Source organism: Anticarsia gemmatalis, chromosome 15, assembly GCF_050436995.1.
Source record: "Anticarsia gemmatalis isolate Benzon Research Colony breed Stoneville strain chromosome 15, ilAntGemm2 primary, whole genome shotgun sequence".
Taxonomy (NCBI): domain Eukaryota; kingdom Metazoa; phylum Arthropoda; class Insecta; order Lepidoptera; family Erebidae; genus Anticarsia; species Anticarsia gemmatalis.
The window spans coordinates 1,121,727-1,148,013 of record NC_134759.1 but is presented as its reverse complement, the minus strand read 5'-3'; the positions used below and the strand labels follow the sequence as shown (position 1 = coordinate 1,148,013).

The window sequence follows — 26,287 nt, the reverse complement described above, 5'->3', positions numbered from 1 at the left end:
TGCATTATTTTTTACATATTAAAGAGTTCATAATTGTGTGATTTAGCCAAGCCATGTTTTCAGCTTATACACACACACATAAAATTACGCCTTCTTCCCAAAAACCCAAGAATTTCCGAACTGGTCTCAATTTACAATATAAAACAATCACATGTATGTACAAAGATCAAATATCAGTGTTTATAGGTTTCATGTGACGAGGCACACACAATATATCAATGTTCCGATACTAATTCAATTCGTACGCCTAAAAGCAATGGACACGATTGTGTGATTGCGTTTTAGAATACCGCATTAGAAAATATATTATTTTGTAAATATAATAATATGTACTGAGTAGTCCTAATGTCTGAGTATGTATAATAGTTTGTCAACTAAATAGAGAACCTTGGCAAACAGATTTTATGACGATATCAATTACTTAATTTCTTTAGGTATTTTCAAGATAAAGTAGCCTACACAACTCTGCGGCTCACTGATGTTCCAAATTCTGCATGTTACTGCTTACTAGTCTCACTACAAATTTGTTAGACTACAAAACAAATGGCAGAATATTGTTAAAATTACAGTATTACTTTATGATAAAGTTGCAATGTAAAGTTATGTATGTATAAAAAATGTGGGAAGTTCTTTAAAAACGAACGATGTTGTAAGTGTGATTACCGAGGTGCAACAGTGGGAGTCGTGAGACTAAAATATGAAGTGCACGAGTGTGGCTCCAGTTTATTGTCCAGATGCATTTAGCCCACACATTACTGCAGGCTGACACGATTCCAGCTGAAATAGAATACAATGAGCTAATTAATTTGTTGTGCATTGTAATGTGTTGGCTTTTGCGTTCAAATGGTGAATAATATCGATATTCTCCCATATTACGATATTTGCTGGTCGGGCACATTTGAAATTGCTTTGTCGGTGCTCTAAATGTGTTTTATAATGGCTGACTGTGGATAATGACTTTATTTAGTGTGAGGTTTGCATTGAATATTTATATAAATGGATTATTTTTTTTAATGATAACCCGCAATTGACTAGCGTGGTGGACGCAAGGTCTAACAGCTCCCTCATTACGGGAGGAGACCCTTATACAAGAGTACGATAATAATGGGTTAGATTTATATATGCACTTGATAAGTGCTTCCAATCTGTTATCAGGTTCTTGAAAATCAATTACTTTCTTCCGTAAATAAAATGGCTAGCTCTAAACAGTGTTATGAAAATTGTATGTAAAAAATAACAATATTATTTATAGGTATCTGACCTATGCTGTGTTCAAAATAATAGTATAATTATGTGTTAAAATATTCTAAATTCCATAAAATTTCTAAACAAACAACGCAAATTCGAAAACAGCATATTATTTAAATTACTGGCGCAAAACTCCGTATTTGCATCTACCGCTCGGCCGTGAAGCGTTTAATTATCTATGCCTGTAGCACAGATTAAAAAGAATTTTATCCGATGAAAATAAGCGATGTAATCTGTGGTCGTATATCATCCGCTTGACAGCGCGGGAAGAAAAAATAATTAAGATATTTTTTTGAATATCGATAAAATTTCAGCGAAAGTTTATTTTCATTTTTTAATTTTCAGAGGCTATTACGAACATTCTCGGTCGTGCCGTCGATTAATTACATTATTTTAAAATGTTCAGTTATTCTCTCGTATGGATATGAATTTTATTTAGCATATTTTTCTACATATACGCAAAAAACGATTTTATGTTATTGAAATGTTGTGTATTCCAATAATCAAATCCAATAAGACAAATATCTACATTATATTAACTATTGAATTATATTAACCTTTCGTATTAGTTATGTCTAATACGAAAGGTTAATATAATTCAATAGTTAATATAATGTAGATATATTTTGTCAATATCTCTGTGAGAGAGAAAGGCTTCTTAAATAGATTCGCCTTTTTCAGTCATTTCCGTTCTGCACAAGATTGCCTGAAACTTGTTACCTGCAGTGGATCAATACACTTAAATCCTGCTATACGAGTATCAATGCACCAGAACTGTTACCTGAAAATCCTGAGCGATGTATTAAATCAATGACGACATTACTTTGCACGAAGTGTAATAAAGAAACCAAAGTTTATTTACATAAATATTAAAGCAATTCAAGTAATCTCTAAATTGAATTGAATTGTAATCATTAAATGTTTATTACAATATATACGAAGAGGAGTACGTCAGTTTTTGTATTATTTCCTCATATTATATAAAGAAACTAGATTTTTACAAAATCTATAAGGAGTTAGTTAAAGGAGAATGGGCAAAATAGTATGGAGCCTGGGCGATCCGCGGCCAAACTTGATTTTTTGTTTTTTTAATGTAGTTTAGTCCTATAATTACCGTGTAGAAGTTTTATTGCCGCGACGCACTTATATGACGAACAAAATACATTTTTGTTTTTGAGCACTTTTAATAGTATAAAAACATATTTTTGGCTTATATTCGGAGATTAAATAAAAAGTACTATTTATATTATTGCATACAAATGTAGACATTATTAATATTCGAACAATCATAACATGTAAATATATAAATATCGTAACAAGTAAACATCTTGCTCTTCTATAATATATTCACTGAGACGACTTATCTGTCTTGAATGCTCAGCTTAAAAACGAGGCGTTCATAGCCAGTTGCGCTCACTGGTCGGTAAACGATCTGTTGGTTAAGCAACCGTTGGCGCGGTCATTATATAGATGGGTGACCGCATTGTGGTATTTGAACTGAGCTTCTCCGTGCTTCCGAGGGCACGTAAAAAGTCGGTCCCGGTTGTTGTCAACTAAGATAACATTCGGGCGGCTTGAACAACTTTGAAACTAGGTGAACCAAAATTATGATAGATAGATACGAGTTACGATTATTGTTAATTTTGATGGCATTGCAATCGTTATAAGAAGATGTAACGTTATTAAACAACATTAAATGCATTACAGACACGAAATAATTGTATTTGTTCTATGAAATTCCATTATATTTACATGTCAATATATTGTTTCCTGAAAGGATTGCAGCGAAACGTTCTTAGTAAAAGTTGTTCCTAGTTATCATTACTTTAATTTGACACTACTTTCATTAATGGCCGCCGACCGCCCAGTAGTGCCCATTCTCCTTTGTATAGTTATGTAATAGTTTTATGATAATTAGTGCAGTCAATTAAGCTTAAATTAGGTAAGAATCTCGGAATTCGAGATACCCAGCTGTAAGTCTGTAAATACTTGTATATTGACACCCTAAAAGTTGTCTCAAAACCTACATATGGTAGGGTGTACGCAACTATAAAATTTCAAGGTCCAAAGTCCCAAAAACCGGTTCTTTGAGCTTTTTTTGTAAATATCTCATTTCCTATGGAATTTTTGCATTCGTATTCATTACCAATATTGTACAGTATAAAATTCTCTACAGATTTTGTTTGAATTTTTTTTTTACGGTGAACCGTTTTCGAGATAGAGGGGGGAGAGCGCGCGGTCACAGGATCATTTCAAGTCAACCGGTGCCTCCGGTCGAAGATGCGCCATATATATTATAGTTGATGAACTATCGATAAATCAATGATTAATAAATATTTGTCAATTTCTATTAACTATTACATTATTTTTTATCATTATTTTCATAACCTATCCACTTTTTATTCAGTATTAATTAACTTATCAACACTTACCTGCCCATGTAATTGCAGAATTTTTCATAAAAATATAGGCACTATATTTGAATTTTAACCTAATTAATATTAATAACTTCTTACATGATGAAAAAAAAACAAATAAATCAGTATTATTGAAAAGATATAGATTTAATATAATTATGAAGAAAATGATGACACCAATGACTTTTCGAAGTTATGTGTGTATTAGAAATAATTGTCACATGCTCCAACGGTGAAGGAAAACATCGTGAGGAAACCTTGCTTGAATAAAATTTGTTAAATACATTTATTGAGGGCATGCAAAGTCCCCAACCCGCACTTGGCCAGCGTGGTGGACTCAAGGCCTAACCCCTCCCTCATTACGGGAGAAGACCCTTGCTCAGCAGTGGGACAGTAATGGGTTAAATTTATTTATTATTATAATCATTGATTTATCCATAGTTCATCAACTATATATGGCGCATCTTCGACCGGAGGCACCGGTTGACTTGAAATGATCCTGTGACCGCGCGCTCTCCGCCCTCTATCTCGAAAACGGTTCACCGTAAAAAAAAAAATTCAAACAAAATTTGTAGAGAATTTTATACTGTACAATATTGGTAATGAATACGAATGCGAAAATTCCATAGGAAATGAGATATTTACAAAAAAAGCTCAAAAAACCGGTTTTTGGGACTTTGGACCTTGAAATTTTATAGTTGCGTACACCCTACCATATGTAGGTTTTGAGACAACTTTTAGGGTGTCAATATACAAGTATTTACAGACTTACAGCTGGGTATCTCGAATTCCGAGGTGAACTTACTATAATGACTGGACTAAATATGTGGCTGGAGCTTTAAAAACCGAATTATATTAGTTGCGCAATTCTTTACCACTAACGATTATCGGCTAGCTTTTGAGAAATGTTGTATAAAAATCTGATCACTATTATTTGCACTATATTTTAGATGTCAAACACTTGATACTCGATAGTAAAGACTGCAGAGAATCGCGTTACAACAATCTCAATTGTTTTATTATTTCAGCTACTTGTTATTGACCAACGTGGTCCAGTGTAAACCCCTCTCTTTTAAAAGAAGAGACCTTTAGCATATATGTTTTACAAAGGTTTATAGCGGGAGCTATACAGCCGCCTAGTGAGCGCTGTTGCTTTTCGTAGGGAGTGGTAGCGGATCCAAAGAAAAAATAATGAAAAACTATTGTGTAAGTAGAGCGCAGGATTTTTTTCGAGAGGTTTAAACTATGAGAACCTTTACTGTAGTGGGACAGTGTCGTATAAAATTCACTTTTTATGTCTTAAAAGTGGGTCGTCGAAAATTATTGAATTAATCCACAAATTTTACGTTCATGAAAAGCCGTTAAGTTATAAATTGTTGAAGATTGTTACAATAAATTGTTTTAACTAAAATGTAAATGTCATCGTCCCGGTTGGGCTGTAAGCAGTTGTAAATTGTCTCAACTCGTTGTCACCTTGGGAGATTAAAGTATTAAGAAGGTTTGAGAAAATATACTGAAAATTACTTCACTTGATACTTGCTGTCGCTTTTGTTATATTAAAGTTGGTCTAACCTTGCGGATCTTTTTATTGGTACATAATGCAGAGATTTTGTTTTTTACCGACTTTAAAAAGAAGGAACATCGATGTTCGGGTTTTTGTTTTTGTATGAATGTTTATCGATTACTCTACCATCTGTTACGGATTTGTAGAATTCTTAAATTACGATAAGCTGGCTGTGCCGAAACGTCAAGAAATCAAAGAAAATATTCTTGTTTGCCTTCAATTCCGTAGAATAATGATTTGTGACACGCATACAAACTCTGTGATCAAAATGTCTGAACATTATGTTCTAATTATATTAAATAACTGTAATTTGAATTTAATATGGTCGAATTTAGACCATTAGACGACAACAAGTTTGATATAATTATCATTTGCTCTAACAGGGAAGGAAAACATTATAATACAACCTTGCATGCCCGAATGGTGTTTAAAAAAGTTTATGAATACGAGCGCCTCAATTTTCTCGTCCGACATGTATCGTTGATGTTATTGTTTGATAGACACAACAAAAATAGCCCACGATCAAACGGACAGAGGGATTATTTCTAGTATTAGCCCGAGTCAACGCTCGCCGCTAAAGTTCAGAATAACTGCTGCGAACGCTGACCCAAAAGTGTCGGAGCACTGCAACTATTGGTGCAGTATTTGCGATCGAGAAACAAACAATTAACAAAGATATATATACTGCCGCCGGTAGTAGAAAAGACGCATCTAACAAGAAGTGGAAAGAAGAGAAAAATATTTTACTCTTTCAAATAGTGTAAAAACGCATAAGTATAAAGGTAGTATCTACAGCCGTGCGGATCTTGCCGAGGTTGGTGTGTGGATGGGTGACCATATTTCACATAATGTGTTCCTCTGAATTTCGGAAGGAACGTTTAAGCCCTTCTCTCATTACGATACGCCCGCGCGACTCTAGTCTCGGAGACTAGTCGCCACGAAGTATCTCACATACATTTGTATGGAGACTCTCACATTACGATACTGGTAGTCTCCATACAAATGTATGTGAGATACTTCGTGGCGACTAGTCTCCGAGACTAGAGTCGCGCGGGCGTATCGTAATGGGAGAAGGGCTTAAACGTTCCTTCCGAAATTCAGAGGAACACATTATGTGAAATATGGTCACCCATCCACACACCAACCTCGGCAAGCTGGCTTTAATTGTGAGTCACGGGTGTCATTTTCAGTTGTGGCGGTCTGATTGTCAGTCGCTTAATGTAAGATATTGGCAAGCTTTATCTGGTGAGACAAAAAGCTGACCCCAGCACAGTTGGAAGAGAGGCTAGGTTTTTATTTATACTTGACTCAAGATCTGTGCTTTAAATTATTTTACCCACATACTTTTTGTGGAAAGCCGTCTCTTCGAGCCTTTGACACACAATAGCGCATTATCTACAGTCGGTACTATCAAAATTGACATTTAAAATGTACTGCAAAATCAGATTTTAGTAAAATTTTTTTCGATACCTGGCCGATTGTTGTCATAGGAATTCACCGAGGTAAGTCATTTATGAGATGTTTTTAAAACTCTCAAGCAATTTTCATTTCATGCCAAACATATAATGGTAATACACGATTCCGATTAGAGATGCATCTGTTCCTTAGAATTAAGCACATGTTTATTTCCCAAGAGCGACGATGCAATGGTATGAACTTATTTCATAAAATATTCTAGAAATAATAAAATCAAGGTATAAAACTTCCGCGGCAATTGCTATTTGTCAGCTTGAAAATACCTAGAGTACAGCTAAAAATATATAGCCGTAGTTTACGGAGCTGCGTCGCCATTTTCCCAAAATACGTATAAAAGAAAATCCCTAGATACGACGGAAATATTTCATCCGAAATGAGAATGAATGCTTCACATGCCATCTTTAATGATCTAGGGTTCAATATTAAGTTCGTAAGTCGAATGGAACTCTCCAACCATTATAGACATTTAGATTTTCATTCACTTAGTCTCACAATGGTTGTGTTAACTTAATCCTACTTTTTTGAGCTAAAATCGTTTACTTCTAGCCGCGGGGCTCATTTTAGTTCTTAGGACTAATAAAAAATATTTATTTTATAACTATCTCCATGCTAAATATCATCAACATCAGATAACGGGTTACCTGTGATTGTGCAACAGACGGACAGACTTTCGTTTTCCAAACAGGTTTCAATTAAATTATAAGTTAGTTAAAGAATGTACTACAGGCAAACTATAGACTGACATTTTTGATAGAACTCATCCCATAAGGCACTGAAACATGAGATGAAAGTACGTCAGCAGAGCCATGTCTCTGATAGATTTTTTTTTAATCCGTGACAGTCACACTGCTGAGCAAAGATCTCCTTCAGAACAAGGAAGAATTAGGATTTGAGTCTCTAGTAGTATTAAAGAAAATTAATTTAAAAACTCGAACGAAACTCACTTCTAACTCACTTGCGACAGTAGTACTTTATATTCGAGTACCGTGCCCTTAATAGTTTCGCGTTATATTTTTTGCTAGCAACATGTCACGGGCAGGATTATAGGCGTGGACAAGTGTCATATTGTTGAGACCACGGTGACTTTTTGTTACTCTGACTGAAGTTTGTTGTAGTTTTGTTGCTGTTTGGTGATAGTTCATGTTTTTTGTGCTTAGCTTTGGTGTTTTAAGGTATATTAGGGAGTATGTTTTGCTTTTTGGTTCAATTACTTAGAATTAGAGAAGTGAGATCATAAAAGGAGACTTTTTTATTTTCCTGTGATAAGCGATAATGTCGAATTTAGAGTGATGTTTGGTTACATTTAAGAAGGATTACTCGATTTTTTCAGGAGACATGCAAATTATCATTCCACTAAGGAAAAGTACAAATGAGACTTGCATAAGCCTTTTTGTGTGTAAGAGAGGGGTTAAGGCATAATACCATAGCGAACTATTGACTTTAAGCAGTTGAAGGATGGTACAATAGATCCCTAAAGTTGACGCTGAAAGGTGGTCAATTATTGAAATATTCGGTAATAGCTAACAGTCATTCACTTCCCTTAAGTGTGTTTTTGTAGATTCTGTAAATATAGTTATACAACTCGACTTCCATTACCTTGTTTTGTAGATAACTATCAAAACTAACACAATGAACTGACTATTCACTCGATATTGACCAAACCTATTGATGTTAGAGTGAACTTATCAAAATATAGCTATTATGTTAGTCCGGCATAAAACTTGTAGGACACATATCAATTTTAAACGGAAGATTGGGTAGTACCTCAAACAATCCGGTAGTCAGTGTAAAAAAATATTTGCAGCTGTGAATACGTACTTTATTATTACACTAAATATTATATGACCTTTGACAAATACCATCACATAAATTAGTCTTTTTAGAATAGTCTATATATTTTTAAATCTGTCCATATTTTCATGATATAATGTTTCAATAACTTGAAAGTTGGCTCGGTAAAATTGACATTGTAACAAACATCGGTTAAAGACACAGTTCTTGAATAAAATCCCGCCGCAAGAATAAAATTTTAAGTACATTTAAAATGTCAATTACTCGATAAAGTTGTGTTCTTTTACATGAATCGAAAAAAAACTGTAGGGTAATTGCGTATCCTGCTTATCACGTATCTCAGTTGACAACTAATTTAGTTAATGATCACTATTCAATACATTGCTGCTTTCACGTAACGAGTTCATTACTATAATCTGAGAGAGAAAACAATGTACAGCACACAAGTGGCTTTCAACTGAAATATGTGACGGGACTGTCACATATAGTGGGGTGACAACTAGGAGGAATATTTCTTGGGGGGCCGGTATTGAAAGGGACTATAAGAAATAATCACATAATGCGATTCGTTTCCGATCTGTTATGTGTGCTACTGCCTACCTGGTGTTTATAGGACAAGCGAACAGATGATCCTTGGCGTGGAGCCAGGACTAGAGGTCCGAGTTATGAGGAGATAGCCCTGAGTAATAGGGGTCGATGGAGCCCCTGACGTTCAGTCTACCTACTGTATGTAGGCTAATGGATTCTGGTTTTATGTTTTTTAAACTTTTTTTGTGTAAATAATTGCTTGCTCTTTTATTTATTACTGAAAATTCTGATTGCTGTGATTACATATTAGCGCAAGTTTAACCCTTATTTATCTAAAGGTAACCAGATTGCTATCGTAACATTTTATAATAAGCCTTATCAGCAACTCCATCGGGAAATAATGTATGAAAAAGTGATCAGCGCCTCCAGCGTATTTCGCAGGAACTATTTTCTCAGGCATATATTTTTTTTGTTTTAAACTTTTACATTTACATATTGTTAAAAATAGTATGTTTTACGCCTGACCACAAAATCATTTTCAATTCTTAAAATCTAGCTTCCCTATTTCAAAAGCCTATAATAATAGAGCCTAGAGAATAATAAAATTCGCTCAAAAATGTTACTTCAAAAATAAAATAGCTATAAAATTCATATGTCAAGCTTTCGAAACACGTCCAACACAGGGTTTTATCCGTGAATTTTGTGACGTATGTCCTGCAAAGTCCGGCGGCATGTTTCCTATTTCTATTTTCCAATACTTTTTCCATGCATTTCGTATAGGCGATGTTTTTTTGACAGCGAAGTGTAGTACGTAACGATTTTGCTGTGACATGCTTTTAAATGTATTTTTGTGAATGAAAAAGAAGAAGAAGTGACCGTTCAATTTTTATGATAAATTAATTAGTTTTTATTTAAATGAAAAACTGGTTGTTAAAGACAGTTATTGGAATTATTATAAGAGTGAATTTCTTCATAGTGCATTGTGTTTTCAGCGACCACAGCTTGCAAACAAGAAAACCAAATGAATTTCCGTAACACTTAAGCTATTTTAGGTACTCGTTAAGGCACACGAAAAGTTGTTATGTAGAAAAATAAAACATAAAAATACAATGTAAAAAAAATAGTTAAGTAAAGCTAAAGTTTTATGAAATCACTGACTTACACCCGCGAGTTTGTCCGCTTGAAAAGTAGGTTTTTAGTGAAAGAGTAACAAACGAACAAACGGTTATACATAAATCGATTCATCCATACTTCAAAACTTTGGCATTTATAATATTAGAAGGATAGAATGAAACGCGATTACAAAGTTATACACTATCATTCTACACTCAAAATACATTATGTATAAGTAATGTTGGTAATAGTGACGTAATACCTAGTGTTCTAGCCTTGTTACCTGATTATCAGCTTATCTTGTTTGAACTGTGATGCAGATATTTGGCGGTTTTAGGTCGAGTACATTGCAAATATAATAACCTCACGATTTAAATAGCTGGTAACCTAATCTAATGATTTACGTACATAATATTACGCTTGTTTTACGCGAAGGTGTAGGCAGAGGTGTATGAAATACACCCACGTTTCGCCATTAATAATGTTAGTCCTATGTAATATAAGGCTATTGCGATTTACCATGCACGTTTCCAAACTTAATAGTAACTCATGAGTTTCAACATAAATTACAAAAGACCAATAGTTCTGTCTGTGACGGGAATCAACCCGGTTAGCAGCCCGATTCACTGTCGACCGCGCCACTGAGGCAGTCAATATTAAAATAACAGGCGGTATATTGTGTATGTGTATATCTATACTAATATTATAAAGCTGAAGAGTTTGTTTGTTATTTTGAACGCGCTAATCTGAGAAACTACTGGTCCGATTTGAAAAAATATTTTACTGTTAGATGGCCTACTTATTGAGGAAGGCTATTGGCTATATATCATCACGTTACATCAAATCAATCAAAAATGTTACAAAAACGGGGAAAATTATGACTTATTCTCTCTTATGTGGCGCAAGCGAAGTTGCGCGGGTCAGCTAATTTTCTAATACAATCAAGACTGCGAGTTATTTTCGAGAAGTTATCGAGGATCTATCGAGAAATTGACATAGAAAATCGGGTGTAGTAAATCGCACTACGGATTCTGATGTCCGTATTACTATAGACTGCGTCATTGCGATTAACATCAGAATTCAGTATTAGACTGCCAAAGTAAGTGTATTGTTATACTAGTCACGTTTTGGTGCATAAACTTACTATTTAAATTGTCCGCTTATTCTAATATATTTCGATGGTATTGCTGCATGGTCTTATATAAGCTTATGTTTCTGATGGCTTGCTTTTTTTTAACTTGGTTTGGAAAATATTGAAATAGTTACCCATGTCTTTGTCGTAAAGGCTGACAGGATTGAGAAGCAATCTTTTTATTATTAGAAAAAGATATTTCAAAAAGTATATAATGTCATTTTTTATTTCTTTTATTGTTAAATTGAACAAAAATAAACATAACATCAGTAGCGACCGCTTGACATAAGTCCTTACTTGAAAACACAATTCTCCATAGTTGTGTATAGTAAATAATGGAAATAATTGAGGAAATCGCTACTGTTGTGTTCAAACCACGCTCATATACTACATATTGAAGTCTATAACCTCGCCCAACTTCAACAGTACTTCCCATACCATTCAAAACCAATTAGAAACCACAAACAGTATAACAGAATCTGTCCTCGTAGTTGGAATTAAAAGGTCCTCAATAAGCCGCATTCAAGGGGTTGTTTCACCCGACCACAACGTTCATGCGTCGCATACTAATGTCTGAGGCCATTCCAGACAATACGCTGCGGCACCGTAGCAGAGAATTTTGTTATGTCAGAGCTATTGCGAATTTTCGAAGTTGTCAGAATTTTATCGATGAAAAATAGTTAAATTACTACTATTTATTAAGTTTAAAGTCTAAGTCCAATGTCTTTTTAACTTATAACACATTTATATTTTGGTTTTAAATACGTGAAAATATTTTTCTTTGGGCAAAACCGTAGAACTTGTTCTTCGCAAGAATATGCCTGATAAAAATATGGCACTTACACTCGTATTTTTTACGTACTGCAGCTGGAATGTATCGTGTGGTGTTACCCTTACACTACTTCGGTATTGTTAACACACAAATCGCACCATTGAATGTTTTTGAATGTGAATAACCGCAGCACAGCCGCTTAAGTACCGCAACAAAACCGCATCGTAGCCGCTTGTATCGTCTGATGTTGCCCCCACAGTACTTCGGTATTGTAAACAGACATACAATTTGCCCAACGAATGTTTTTGAATGTGGTTCACCGCAGCACGACCGCTCAAGTCCCGCAACTAAGCCGCATCGTAGCCGCAACGTACTGTGTGGTGTTACCCTCACAGTTCTCCGGTATTGTAAACAGACATACAATCCACACAATCGAATGTTTTTGAATGTGGTTCACCGCAGCACGACCGCTCAAGTACCGAAACGAAGCCGCATCATAGCCGCAATGTATTGTGTGGTGTTACCCTCACAGTACTCCGGTATTGTAAACAGAGGTATTTCACCGCCGCACGACCGCTCAAGTGCCGCAACGAAGCCGCATCGTAGCCGCAATGTATTGTGTGGTGTTACCCTCACAGTACTCCGGTATTGTGAGGGTAATTTGTGCAATCACGGACTGATTGGATCGCAGTTTTGATTCTCTTGATGAAGTATTCATGTTTGTATGTTTGAGATGTGGGTAATGTCGTGGATTGCAGCTATTCTGAAATATAAGTAAGTTTTATTTCATATTGCGGCTGTTGCGAAAGTTTTGATTAATGAGAAAAACTGAGTCAAAAATGGCCATTTTTGAAGTATAAAAGTACGAGAGAGCCTTCTTTAAATGTCCGTCGGTTGTAAGTATGAGTATACCAGTACAAAAATAAAATAAAGATATCAAAATACATTTTAAAATATTCTAAATCACATTTAATTCTGTAACATATATCCCATCATTAAACTTTACGAACTCAAATCTTGGATTCTCTTTACTTAAGAAAGACAAACATGAACATTGAACTTATTTTCCCATATTTAAATATGATATTTATCAAAGAAAAGTTACCTACGACTCACATCTATATAAATAAATGTTAGCATTTTGTAGTTTGTGTCTGTTACGCTTTTATAGCAAAATGCTTGACCTATATTGATGAAATTTGTCACAAAGATAGTACAAGACTTAGGACTCAACGTAAGCTGCTTAATCATTCAACATCCACGCTTTACGCTTACACGTTTAAACTCATACAAAAAAAAACGCTATTGAATAGATAAACTAAAAGTACTCAGAAACCGGGGGTTACTCATTCACGCAAAAACTACTTGACAGATTTAGATGAAACTTAGAGAATAGAGAACCTACATTAATTATGTTCAAGCGTAATTTTGCATAGACTATGATGTGCCAAAAATAAACCTCTTTTTTTCTAATACGGGAAATCTCACGGGAGCGAAGTCACGGATACAGCTAGTATTAAAATAAATGTGCAAATTATCAAAGGAAAGTTTCCTATGAGTCACACAAGTAGGTTTGTTTCAGAGATATATGAGAAGGGTGGAAAAGGGAGGGGGGTGTATCCAGGTTTAGGGGAAAAGCTCATAATTTGAGGCTGAGTAATCTTTCAATTTAATTTGCGAATTTTATAGAGTTAAGTTATTATTTGTCGTTTGTTTAACTGCAAAACGCACTATTAATATTGGAATTAGTATTATGATAAATATGCTAAAAGGAAAATTTCTATATCTATTTTTCTAAGACTAGAATTTGATTTCAAATAAATATCACTAATTAGCAAGAGAAACGCTAAACTGATTTGGTCACGGGATTCGAGTTTTTGGTAGACATTATTTTTCTAATGCATTCAATTAATATTATTTATTATTTTTCTAAAAAAGAATACTCTACTAAAAAACCAATAATATTTTCAATAAGTTAACATCTAGATAATCGGCTAAGCTCTACAATTTAAAAGTTGGAAGCCACCTAGATTGACAAAAGATACCGTCAGCTCTACAAATTACACCTAGAGCGTTTTACAAGTTTGTTCTTATCTAATAATCGGATAGAGAAAGTATTTTAAAAATCAAATAATTTAACCATAACGTCAGATTTACTTGTGATTGTTGAAATAATAAATTATTTATTTTACCAATTACTACCTTATATTCACCTCACTAGCTAGGTGCTAGTTGATGATTTTGCATAACTTCAAGAACTGTTAACTATGCAAACCTTAAGCCTGGTTTCCATCGCGAGCGGAACGGACCTATTAATGACTTCTTTTAACTCGCAAGTGAACAACGCACAGCCGAAACTACTGAGCATAGAAAGTTGAAATTTGGTATAAAAATTTCCCTCCGAAGGAACCGACAATCCACGCGTTCGGAAAGCTACTTATTTACAATACACATACATAATATTAAAACGAAAAGTCATGGTGTACTGAAGACCAAGTGAGTGGGTATATTGTTTCTTTGTTGGTGTACCATGCGACGACACGCCAAGCAATCCTAGGCATATTAAGTGTTAATTTCGAAACAATAATCAATGAAAGAGATTGACATAGCCAAATTCCAGTATTATTTACATACATCATCAAACAACAGCATACGTATTATCTTAGCCAAGTAAATTAACGAGTAAATAAACAGCTATAACTCAAGTTAGTAAAATATTCAGTACTCTCACTATCGGGCCATCGATTTATATCGCATCGTTCCGATTGCCTACATGTGGGGAGAAATTGCCTCCTAATTATACAAACTAGTTAAACGGATCAATTTGTTTATAATCATCACGTTTGTTATACTAGGGGACTTACTGTAATTCAAACAAAACGAAGCTACGCTGAAAATTTCTCATTTTATGTAATTAATCCCCGCACTTAAAATTTCCCGAAGCAATGGCTTGGGTACTAACTTAACCATTGCGTTACAGAGGTCTTTCTTGTTTCTTAACATGATTGTATTCCTTTTCAAAGTTCGTTTGCACAAATTCTGTTTGATATTAAAATTCACAAAATAACAAAACAAAATGAAAGTTAAAGCACATAGGAATTGTTAAGTGATTTTAAATAAATACATGATCAGCGTCTTCTGGAAAAATCTATCACCATGTAGATCTTTCCGACCGAATAAGTTACAACGCGCAAAATACAGTAAATAAATTAAAATATAATACTCATAAGACTTTTTTTAAGATAAGACTACCTCCCTGGCGCAGTGGTTTAGGTCGCCACGCGCTACCATTGCGTCAGGATGTCGTGAGTTCCATTCCCACACGGGACAATTATTTGTGCAATCCACAAATAGTTGTTTCGGGTCTAGTTGTACTTTGTGTTCGTTGTTTGTGTATACCGTCTAGACCACAAAGACATCTATATAGAAAGAAACAAACAAACACATATACCACCCCCCATCCCCTGAATAATTCGTCAGTCGTATACAACGACACCCCCGGGATGATACGAGCTTATTTTTCCTTCCGCAGAAACCACCCCGTCACGATACGATATTATTTTCATATTAACTGTATTGTTGTATTTTTGATGCAATGGATTAAGGTCACAATTGCCAGATAACTTTAGCAGATAAATAACTGTGACTTTTTATTTATATTATTACAGAATTATCAATATAAATGTTAGATAAACATAACTCGAATTTCTATAAATAGATACATACATGAAATGACGCCTTTTTCCCGTAGGGGTAGGTAGAGACTAAAGAATGCCACTTGGTACGATTTTAACAAGCCTTGCCTTTTTGAATTTTTTCATAATTTTTTAATCATGAAAATATTTGTCCATTAAAAGATTTTCAAGAAAGAAAAATCGATCTCTAGTTTGTATAATTCCTTACAATAATAAGTGTTTTAGATTCAAAAGTGATAGAAATACCGATATTTCAATAATATTTAGTTAACAAAAATCCAAAATATTCGACTCAAGAATCAAACCTCACATTAACGTAACACTTTCATCCACACAATGCCAATCTAAATGTCATTTACAAAAAATATTTTTTCGACAACAAACTCCCTTTTTTATATAAAAGACAATAATTTCCTCTTCATTAGACAAACTCGCATAAAAATAGCACATAGTCTGACTGGATAGAATTTAGATAGCTCAGTACTTCGATAAGCCAAGGCTAAGTCTTGATTGGATTAACCAAACGTAACAATTTCTGAAAGATTAGAACATCGGCTTGATTATAAACCACTTTAGCACAAAAAAGGTAACTTTATTAGGAACTAAAAGTAATCTAAGGTCTAGTCTAGAAATACGTTTTTTTAACTTACCCTTCCTAGGAATTTTAAATTCGAAATTAATTATTACAAACTATGATTAACAATTAAAAACACGTTTGTATAAGATTTGAAAGTGATTTTGTCTATTTGTTACACTTTTTCAACACAAATGCTAAGCTGGAATGTAGGAAATTTGGCAGAGTGATCAAAATAAGTCTGAGAAAGGACCATAGATAATAAGGTTGAAGGATGACAAAGACCTACAATACATCTAGTTTAATTTAATTGTAAAATTGCGAGCGGCTTCATTTCACAAAATATGTTTATTTTGTAATTTTTTAAGCAAAGATTAAAAAATAGTTCGAAGCAATTAAGAGAATCATTTTCAAAATTAATTATAATTTATGTTGTTAGTATTATAAAGTTATTAGTCTGTCAATTAGTAGTAACAAAACACTAGCTATACTACCTACCTAGAGTACCTAGATATTAAAGTAATTGTTAGAGACATATTAAATACTCTACTTTTCATATTAACTGAAAACATTCCCGAAACAAAAAAGTAAACCTCCAAAAATGTCACTCTACTAAATTATTAACAAGGTAAAAAACCAAAAGAAAAAATATACAAAACCCTTCCCTACTATGCTAAGATGTAGCCAAGTGATTAATGTCAAGAAGACGTATGAGACAAGCTAATGCAGCCTTTTCAAGACATATCGGTTCCAAAGCCTCCACGAGGCGTTAATAGTATTTACTTATAACAGAAGTAAGTATGCGGCGTAACGTCAAGTCATTCCGATTATATCATTATCGATTGTAACAACCATGGCATTCTGTGAACAGCTGAGCCACCGGTCCGAGGTTATTCAGCCGGGTTGTTTAGACGCAATGCAGATCACGTGTGCGCTGAAAAACCTACAGCGGCTTCTGTATACGCCCTACGACATATTCCATCTCTATCTTGCACATAAAAGAAATGTTAAGTTAGAGGGAAAAGACGCTTTTTGGGGTTGAGTCGAGTCGCCGACGCGTCTGCGTGTCGCGCACATCCCGCGGTCGATGGCGGAGCGTTGCGCGCGCAAGTGACTACCTCACCGTCCGTTCCAATCCATTCCGATCGGAGTTCTCGTGCCGAGCGGTCGATTCATACGCTAGCCCTGGGCGAACCGTCGGCAGTCGCGCCGGCGCCGCCGTCGGCGATGGACCACGACGAGGACAGGTCCTTGTCTTTGGGGACGGAGGTTTCGGCCTCTGTACCCCCACCGAGCCCTCTTACGGGATGTTATTTACTCGCCGTGATCGGGGAACCCCATACTCACGAGCACAAGGAGATTATACTGCAGCGGCTTGTAAAAGGTGAGTGCCTGTTACTTTCATGCCTTTGCTCGGAAAAAGTCCGACCTGTCAATGTGACAGCTGTCAAATTGGGAGAAAATTCAATTTTGCCGGCGGTTCGACGCACGTCTATTGTGGAATTAGAAACGTTATTTTTTAGCATCACAACACGAACTTTCTCCATTGATAGTTTGCGATGAAAAATATTAGTTCTGATGTTTTCCTAGTGTTTACATTTTCTGCGTAAACAACGAGTTTTATTTTGTGTGTTTCGCGTCTGAGAGAAAAATGCGGTGTCTATAAAATGTGCGGATGAGAGAATTGAGCGTGAATGTGATGTAATGGTATAAGTAGGTGATTATTTGGTAACCGGCGTGGTCTGTTTTTCCTGTTACGTCACCGGTGGGGTAGATCGTGCTAAACACTATTAAGCGGGTGAATAATTAAATAAAAAGACTGCGGCAAACACCGGTGGGATCACTATTTATATTACGTAATACTTTTGCTTATTTCGGTCTAGTTTACCGGCTCTAGGAAAAACATAACGTGCGTGCCTCACTAAAATGCCGGTTCATCGACTATTTTATTACATTTTTCGTACAACTCGCTTTGAAGTTGCTGCTAACCATTTTTTTCAGACTAAGTTAGTTCGCGTTAATTAAAATCGATAATTGAGTGGTTTAAAATAGACCGAAAAACTGGTATGACGTCATTTATTACGTTTAGAACTGTACATCGTTGGTATGAACTGTAAATTGCATCGATACGCAAAACTAAATCTAAGATAACGGGAGATAGCGGAACGATATCGAAACATTGCGATAGACATAAAAGATTTGTGAAAAAGAACTAGATTATCAGTTATTTTGTCGCATTGAGTAATACTAGAAGTTAGGAGTAAGTCATTTAGGAAAAGCGAGAAGGATTATGTCACTGCTAGCGCCGCCGGCAAGATGAAAAAATGCCGGCCGGCGGACCGACCGGCAACAACAGTTACTGTTTAAAAACATAAACAGTTCCAACTTGTATTACATTACGACTACAATAATAAAGAAAGTCCTTATTAAATACTAAATTTTTGCATACTAAACAGAATAAAGTTATTTTAAAAGATGACATAATATTTACGCATTATGACAAAACACATTGTAAGGCTATGCGGGTATTCGGCCATACTTTTTCCATAGCCCGAGGGTAGATTAAAGGATAAAAGTATAGGAAAAAAGATGGATAAAAAGTCTATTTTCTCTTTAGGCTTTTTTGCTTCCTTGAAGCTGATTTCCGACGGGATTTGGTTTTAGCAGCCATTCATCAAGATATATGGATTAAGGATTACTTTTAACACATTAGGTAGTATTAAATCTATGTATAATGTAACTAATTGGATGTGTAATAGGTAGTTTTATAATCTATAGGTACAGGTTTCTATGATAATGTATAGTATTATTTATTTGTCTTTGAAAAGAAAACAATCTACTTTAATCAATATTATTTCGTTTAATACATATTTAGTGGAGTATTTACAAACGCCATAGTTTCAAAGATAATCCTATTAATATTATAATACGAAACTTAGCTAGTATGGGTGGTTGTACGTATGTATGTCTCTTACTCTTTCACGAAAAAAACTACTTCACGGATTTAAATAAAATTTTGAACACAGATAGCTTATAACCTAGATTAACACGTAGGATTTTTACGCCGGAAAATTACTTCATGCGGACATTACGCGGGTAGAAGCTAATACTCTGTATTTCTTTGAAACGGCTTACAAACAAACAAATCGCGTAAATGATAATGAAACACAATCAAATTGATTGTTTTATTATCACAACAAAAATGATATGAGAAGCAGTAGGTGTAGTATTTTCATGTGTTCATATTTATCATGAAAGATAAAAATAATGTGTGAAGAAAGGAACAAAATATACGGTAGAAGGAACGAGCTTATGATAAATTACCTCAGAATAAATAAATATCATTAGACAACTCACATATGGGCATTTGATTCGAAATTAAGAAAAACTTGTATTGTACCATGGTAATCAAATAACCGATAAACATACAAACAATCAAATAACGACATATAGATAAATTTACAACCAGTTACAATCGTAAAGTCATCGCAAAAGATGAAATTGGAGTTTTAACTAGTATATATTTCTAAAATACATAGTTACATTTAAAACATTCACAAAAATTGTATCTAGTTGATAGTATTTTAGCTAATATAAATTTAACAAATTAACTATAATTATAATCTAGAGTTAGGTAAAAACCACAATGTCTTTCACAGACTTTATATGTGTATATTTATTCGTATGTTAAGCTTTTAACATCCACATCATGCCGGAAACAACGTGACATTACGCGCATCGAATTAAATTGATAAGTGAAGAAAATTCATTGGTTACAAACATTGTAACCTTATAGTATTTACATAACAATAAAAGTTCAAAAGGTGTAAGCATTTGTTAAGATAGTTTAAACTACAAAAACTATCGGCGAAAGGCGGACAATTTTAATTTTATAGGACCTTATCTATGCTTATATATAAAGGAAGAGGAAAGATCCGTACCTAAATATGATTGTAACTTTCTCGGAAAAACAACTCGTACATGACAATTAGTACATGTAAAGTTTATAACCTTAATTAGCACATAGGGATACTATTTTACCCGGAAAATGTATTGACGCGGGCAGAAGATAGCAACTATCATACATATTATAATACAAAGACTCCTCTCAGTGTCTGCTTGTTCACGTTAAATTCAAAACCTTCTGAACCGATTTTCATGTGGATTCCAGTTACAGATAGAGGGATTTCCGAGGAAGGTTTTAGATATATTCTGCTAATTAGAGTTCCAGTATTGTATTAAGTTGCTTTAGATTCCATGTTATGAAAAAACAATGTCAGCAACAATTTTAATTTCAAGTGATGACTAAATCTGTTGGTACAAAGAAGCATGTTAACCCTCACGCGTGAAGGGGTTGTTTCAGCCCCTCTGCGGTTGCCGACGACGTTAAGTGATGTACAAGTGAAGGGTTGGGTTTCAACACTACAGTTAATATTGTTTCTTTAGCTTTGGAATTATGATGTTTATAACATACATACATAATATCACGCTTGTTTTACTGGAAGATTTAGGTGGAGATGTATGAAATACACCCACATTTCAACAGTGTTAGTTCCATGTAATAAAGAGTGAGTCTATTGCCATTATCGGGCTCGTTACCACACTTTGGTCTTAAGAAGTATCCTAATATAAATAAGTAAAAACTTTATAGTACTTTGCCTGATCGGTAAATCGAACCTAGGACTTCCTCTTTAGCAGTTGGATACACTACCGACCGCGCCATTGAGGCAGTCGAAAACAAATATTCATATACTGTAATTAAATGTGATTGTCATATATGACTGAAATTCAAAACTGATTTACAAATTTCGTAAGATGGTTAATTGAATACTGAAGAAAGACAGACTTATTTAATAAAGTTAGTCAGTAATACAGTCAGAAGTTTACCTACTACCTAAAAAAGCGTTATCATTCTGATTCATGTTCCGAACGTAGATAGATACTACTATTTTTGATAGCATTTAGATCTCAAGCAAGATAACTGACTTCGCAAAAAAAAACAATATTTCAAAACAAACTTTAGAATCATACAAAAAAGTAAGGTTAAAGATAAATTATATTATTACGGTATCATTAAAATTTTTATAAAATTACATTTTTGTACAAATAATGTAATAAAACATTACTTTTGTATGTAATAACGATGTACTCAACTGAAATAAGCAACCGATCTAGCGTATGAGAAAAGTAAACCGAAAAGGTATTTCGTTTCTATTTCCTGAAAAAAAAACCTATATCTGTTTAGTTATACACAATATCAGGCCTATTATATCCGCAAGCGTAGGCAGATGTGTATGAAAAAAGACCTACGTTTAACAAAAAATACTTCACTTTAGTATAATATTTCAAAAATCGCAAGCAATAACCATATAAATGGTTACTAAAGAGAAGGTCAAGCAAAACCGAGCGAAAGTATTAGCAAACATTCATACGCGAATTCGTTATCTTACATGACATAATGATTATGATAACAGATATCTGATAATGCAACTGTTATCTTCTTAAAACTGTGTTATGGGCGTATTTTTTGTTTAGGTCAGTGTGTCCTTACTGACACGTTTTTTTCAACTGAAAACCCTCACGCAGTTTCTTGATAATTTTTTGGATGAAAGGCAATTTTTCACGAATATTTTTTCGGATTATAAGTTATTTCATATTCAAAACTTGATAGATATGTAAGAATCATAAATTAGTATCTATTACATTTCCCATCTTTTACCTAATTCCCAAGAAGAGTTGATGCCAGGCTGGCGGTCGATTGTAAAAAATCTGCCAAATCTATAAGTAAGGTTTTACAAGTAAAACATTACTACGATTTAATGATGATGAAATATAATTTTGTACCCATTGCTTATTATAGATTTCAATATGACTTAACAGTATCGGGCTACTTTCTTATCCATTGAATAACATTAACAATAAACGTAAGAATCAGAAAAATATTTTCAATAAAGCGTCGGGAATCAAGCTTAGCTTTAGGGAATCGAATCCGAGACCTCATAATCAGCGGTTGAATACACTGGCAACCAAGATACAAAGGCAGAAATAAATCATATTTGTTATGTTTTATACAAGTAACGTTCTATGACCTAACATAATTTTATTAAAGAGTATGACCATGGCATGTCACCCGAAAAACCTATTGTATACGTTCAAGGCTGGTTATAACCAAACAATGTATGTATTTAGTGCTTAACGTTTCGTTCAAAATAATATGTAATTTTTAATGTCGTATATGCGGCAGAGGTATATAAAAATGCATCTAAGCATTGCTATTTATATTATTAATTCCACGATATAGGGAAAGTTTAGCCGAATAGGTACTGGGCACGTAACAAAATATATTGTTATTTCCTATTAAAAACATTCTAATAGAAATTGCTAAAGTACCGAGCACGAAATCGAAGGCGAGACTTTACGATCTGCTATAGCGGACTCGGAATAAATATGACAAAACTCTACCTCCTATTATATGGAGAAAGGCGCAACAAGAGTGTATTTCAAATACCTCTTCCACTACATCTTTAATGCCCGGTTTCTGAGGTACATTTAGCGGTAGTTTATCTATTCAAACTGTCATGTTTTTATCAACTTAAACGCTATTGAATAGGTAAACTACCGCTAAATGTACATCAGAAACCGGCCATAAGCAAAAAAAAATTCACGCTGTGCATTTAATTATTGCTGACTGAAACATTTTATTAGGCACTCTGAAAATAAGACACTGTGACGTCACTATGTCCTATTTCTATACTAAAATGTGTTTTTGACATTTCAAAAAGAGTAGCTGATTTGACTGGCACTGTACCGTATTGGGAAGATTTCGATACTTGGTTACACCACGTCTCGCTGAAGCCGCACAAGTAAAGGCCGGGTGATAGCGGCATATTATGAGATTACGTATTACGTAGCCAGAACCGTAATCCTGGGAGACAACGGCCAATTCACTGTAATATATACTATGTTATTTACTTATTTATATAACACCTACTAAAGTATAAAAACACCAATTATTCGTGATTATGAAAAATATTTAGCATGTCATTCGAGACGCAAATTTCTACCGCTATCGACTATCAACAATGGTTATAAACAAATATTGTGTAAAAGACTGATAAACGCCCCAAGCGTATCTTGCAATAATAACTATTTTCTTCAAATCATTTTGAAATCGCTCTGTGTCACTGCGGTACTGCGCTATTGGTCTTGTGTTAATCTTTCTCCCATTTCAATTTCCAAATTGGAAGTTCATTTTCGTCGTATTAATCTTATTTGAGGAAATGTCTCTAAGAGACTAAAATCAGCTGAATTGGTCCTACGAATACATAAGTTTACATTTTCACCATCACCTTTCACCTTTTATCAAAAATTGGATATGTGCGTCTAAGTCTTTTAGCCTGTCATTTTCACTCAGAAAAATGAATAAAAACTTAATTAGGAAAAGATATATTAAAATGATCCACAACAATAAAATAGAAGAACCGTTGAATAAATAACGTGTGTACCTTGCGATGCAAAAAGAAAGTATGCAGTAAGAAGACTATAATTATGTTCGGCGCATACCACGGCTATCGGCGCAGGCGCATCGGTTAGCGCGACTCCGTTGTAGATCGACCGTCCGATAAAATTTGATCTATTCTAATAAGATGCTTCAATGATTCATATGAAGTAATTAGGAAACTGTATGACTATGAAGGATTATGATTTTGATTGAGAAATGGCGGTAATTACGTTTTAAACAGTAATGATGCGTTGTTTTTTTATTGATTGTGTTACGCTTGATGTAGCTATTATAATTAGAAAGACTTTCTTTAATATGCGAGGATTCATAAATATAATTCTTCGAAGCTTACTCTACATTTTTTATTTTCAAAATTATCTTGATACTTATTATTTTTCAAAAAGACATGACTGAATGTCAGGCTTGCAAAGACAATGTTAATGACATAGTGAGGTGAAGAAGTATGATAAGGAAGGCTGACTCACTACCATAGGATTCATAGCATGAAAGAGAGAGAGAGAGATAATTATTCTATTACCTCAAACCTTTTATTGCCCTACGAGATATGAGTCTCCTTCTAGAATAAGACAAGCTAATGTAGAGAGAGAAAGCTGAGCGTTGATTCCACCACACTGACTAAATAAGGGCTAGAAAATTAACACGATTCTTTAGGCCAGTTTCACAATATATAATAATTATCAGTTAACCTTGACCGCTCAAGGTCGACTTGTCCGGTAATCCGTCTGGCAGCCGGATAACGGAAGACTGTGGAAACACACACTTACCGGTAAATGTGATTGAGTTGCAAGCATCTTTTAGCCGTTTTATTATACATATAAAAAAAAACATTTGAATGGTCACGCGAGTATAATAGAAGTTTTTTCTATATAATTGTAGTAATTGAGATTAGACTCATTTTATTAAAGCAGTGATAGCTGAGCTGAGTATTTTTCTTCTTCATACGTGGTCGAGGGTTCAAATGCAAAGTAATACACCGTCTTTTCGGAAATAATTATCATTTGCTCTATCAGTAAAGATAAATATCGTGAACAAATTTTGATAGTGTGTAGTACTCGTAGCCGGAAGTCTTGTGTGATAAGATGTATGGATGTGAATTAAGCAAGGGAAATTTGAAAGGACCATATCAAATGATTTTCTTTGATCACTGCCTACCCCTATAGGGGAAAAGCGTGATACTATGTACATATGTATGTAAATCTTGAAAGTCTAAAAGTAGCCTATTACCTAATCTGACCCACAGACATCATCAAAATGTGTTCTACAAAACTGTTTCCGAGAAATCGAATATTTTTATCGAAAGCCACCCTATAATAGGGTGTATATACATTCAATGTATCGTAAGTAAGGGTTGAAATGAAGGTAGAATTTATTTGTTCCCCGGGATACGGAAGTATTAGTTATCAATGTTTGACTCCGGATACGGAACTATATTGGGTTGGTTCTTTTCTCTTGTTTGTGTTTGAAATAGAGTTTTACTTTCTTATAGTTTTATATACTAGCTTTTATTTGCGGATTCACCCGTCTTTTGTAAGTATTTGTTAAGTACTTTGACTGTATTTGTGGTGTATTTGTAGTGTATACGAATGCGACGTAGTGGTCTCAGGTTCGAAGTCTATGTCAGACCAAAAAGTAAATGCTGAGGTTTTGTCATGACATTGTTAGAGACTACTCGGAGTGTAAAAGTCTTGTAAGTAGATTTTAGTGCTTCGAATAGTACTTTATACTTTAAGGCAGAGAGCTCGTAAAGACGAAAAATATATATTAAGCATGGTTCATTAGCATTTCGGTAGTTATTTCTAATCCTTTATAGTTATTATAATCATAAATATAGTCGTCGAACATAACCATAATATCCTTCAAACCGTTCGAGCAAAAAACTCATTTAAAATTTTCGCAGTTGGCAACACTAAAATAAATCAAGTTTTAGTGAGGCAACACCGGCACGCGATGTCGCGATCGCGTGTTAAGCATTAAGTTTGCGGTTCAAATGTATTTTACAAGTTACTCGTTTGAACAATATATGCAATTAAACCGTATGTCTTTAATTACGTAAATTTACGCTTATTTTCAACAACACCCCGCAATTTCACATGTACCAGCATATTTTAGAGGCTATTAAATTTTAGCGCAGCTCATGTTGAACTTTAAGAACTCTACTTTCTTATTTATTTTCTTCATAACATTCAAGTTTTCGGAGGGTTTTCGGATAACAAACTATCTTATGTCCTTTCCCGGATTGCAAACTATCTTTGTACAAAAGTTTATACAAATCTGTTCAGTAGTTAAGTGGGAAAGCGTAACAGACAGACAGTCAGAGTTACTAGAATAATAATTTATAGTATTTAATAGGGATTCTATGAACAACAAACAGCTTATAAATATAACACAATAAGTCAAGTGAAATATCTGTAGTTTAAGCCTTAACAGTTTGTTTTCACAGATGTTCAAGAAATAA

General features: G+C 34.3%; 1 protein-coding gene across 1 annotated transcript in view; it reads left to right on the top strand.

Annotated features, from left to right (window-relative positions):
* The first annotated feature begins 17,397 nt into the window (after window positions 1-17,397).
* Window positions 17,398-26,287, top strand: part of LOC142979051 (uncharacterized) — a 194,740-nt gene continuing 185,850 nt past the window's right edge. Inside the window, 2 exon segments of the mRNA XM_076123812.1 lie at window positions 17,398-17,479; window positions 17,482-17,694. Of these exon segments, the coding sequence (XP_075979927.1) occupies window positions 17,398-17,479; window positions 17,482-17,694 (295 nt within the window).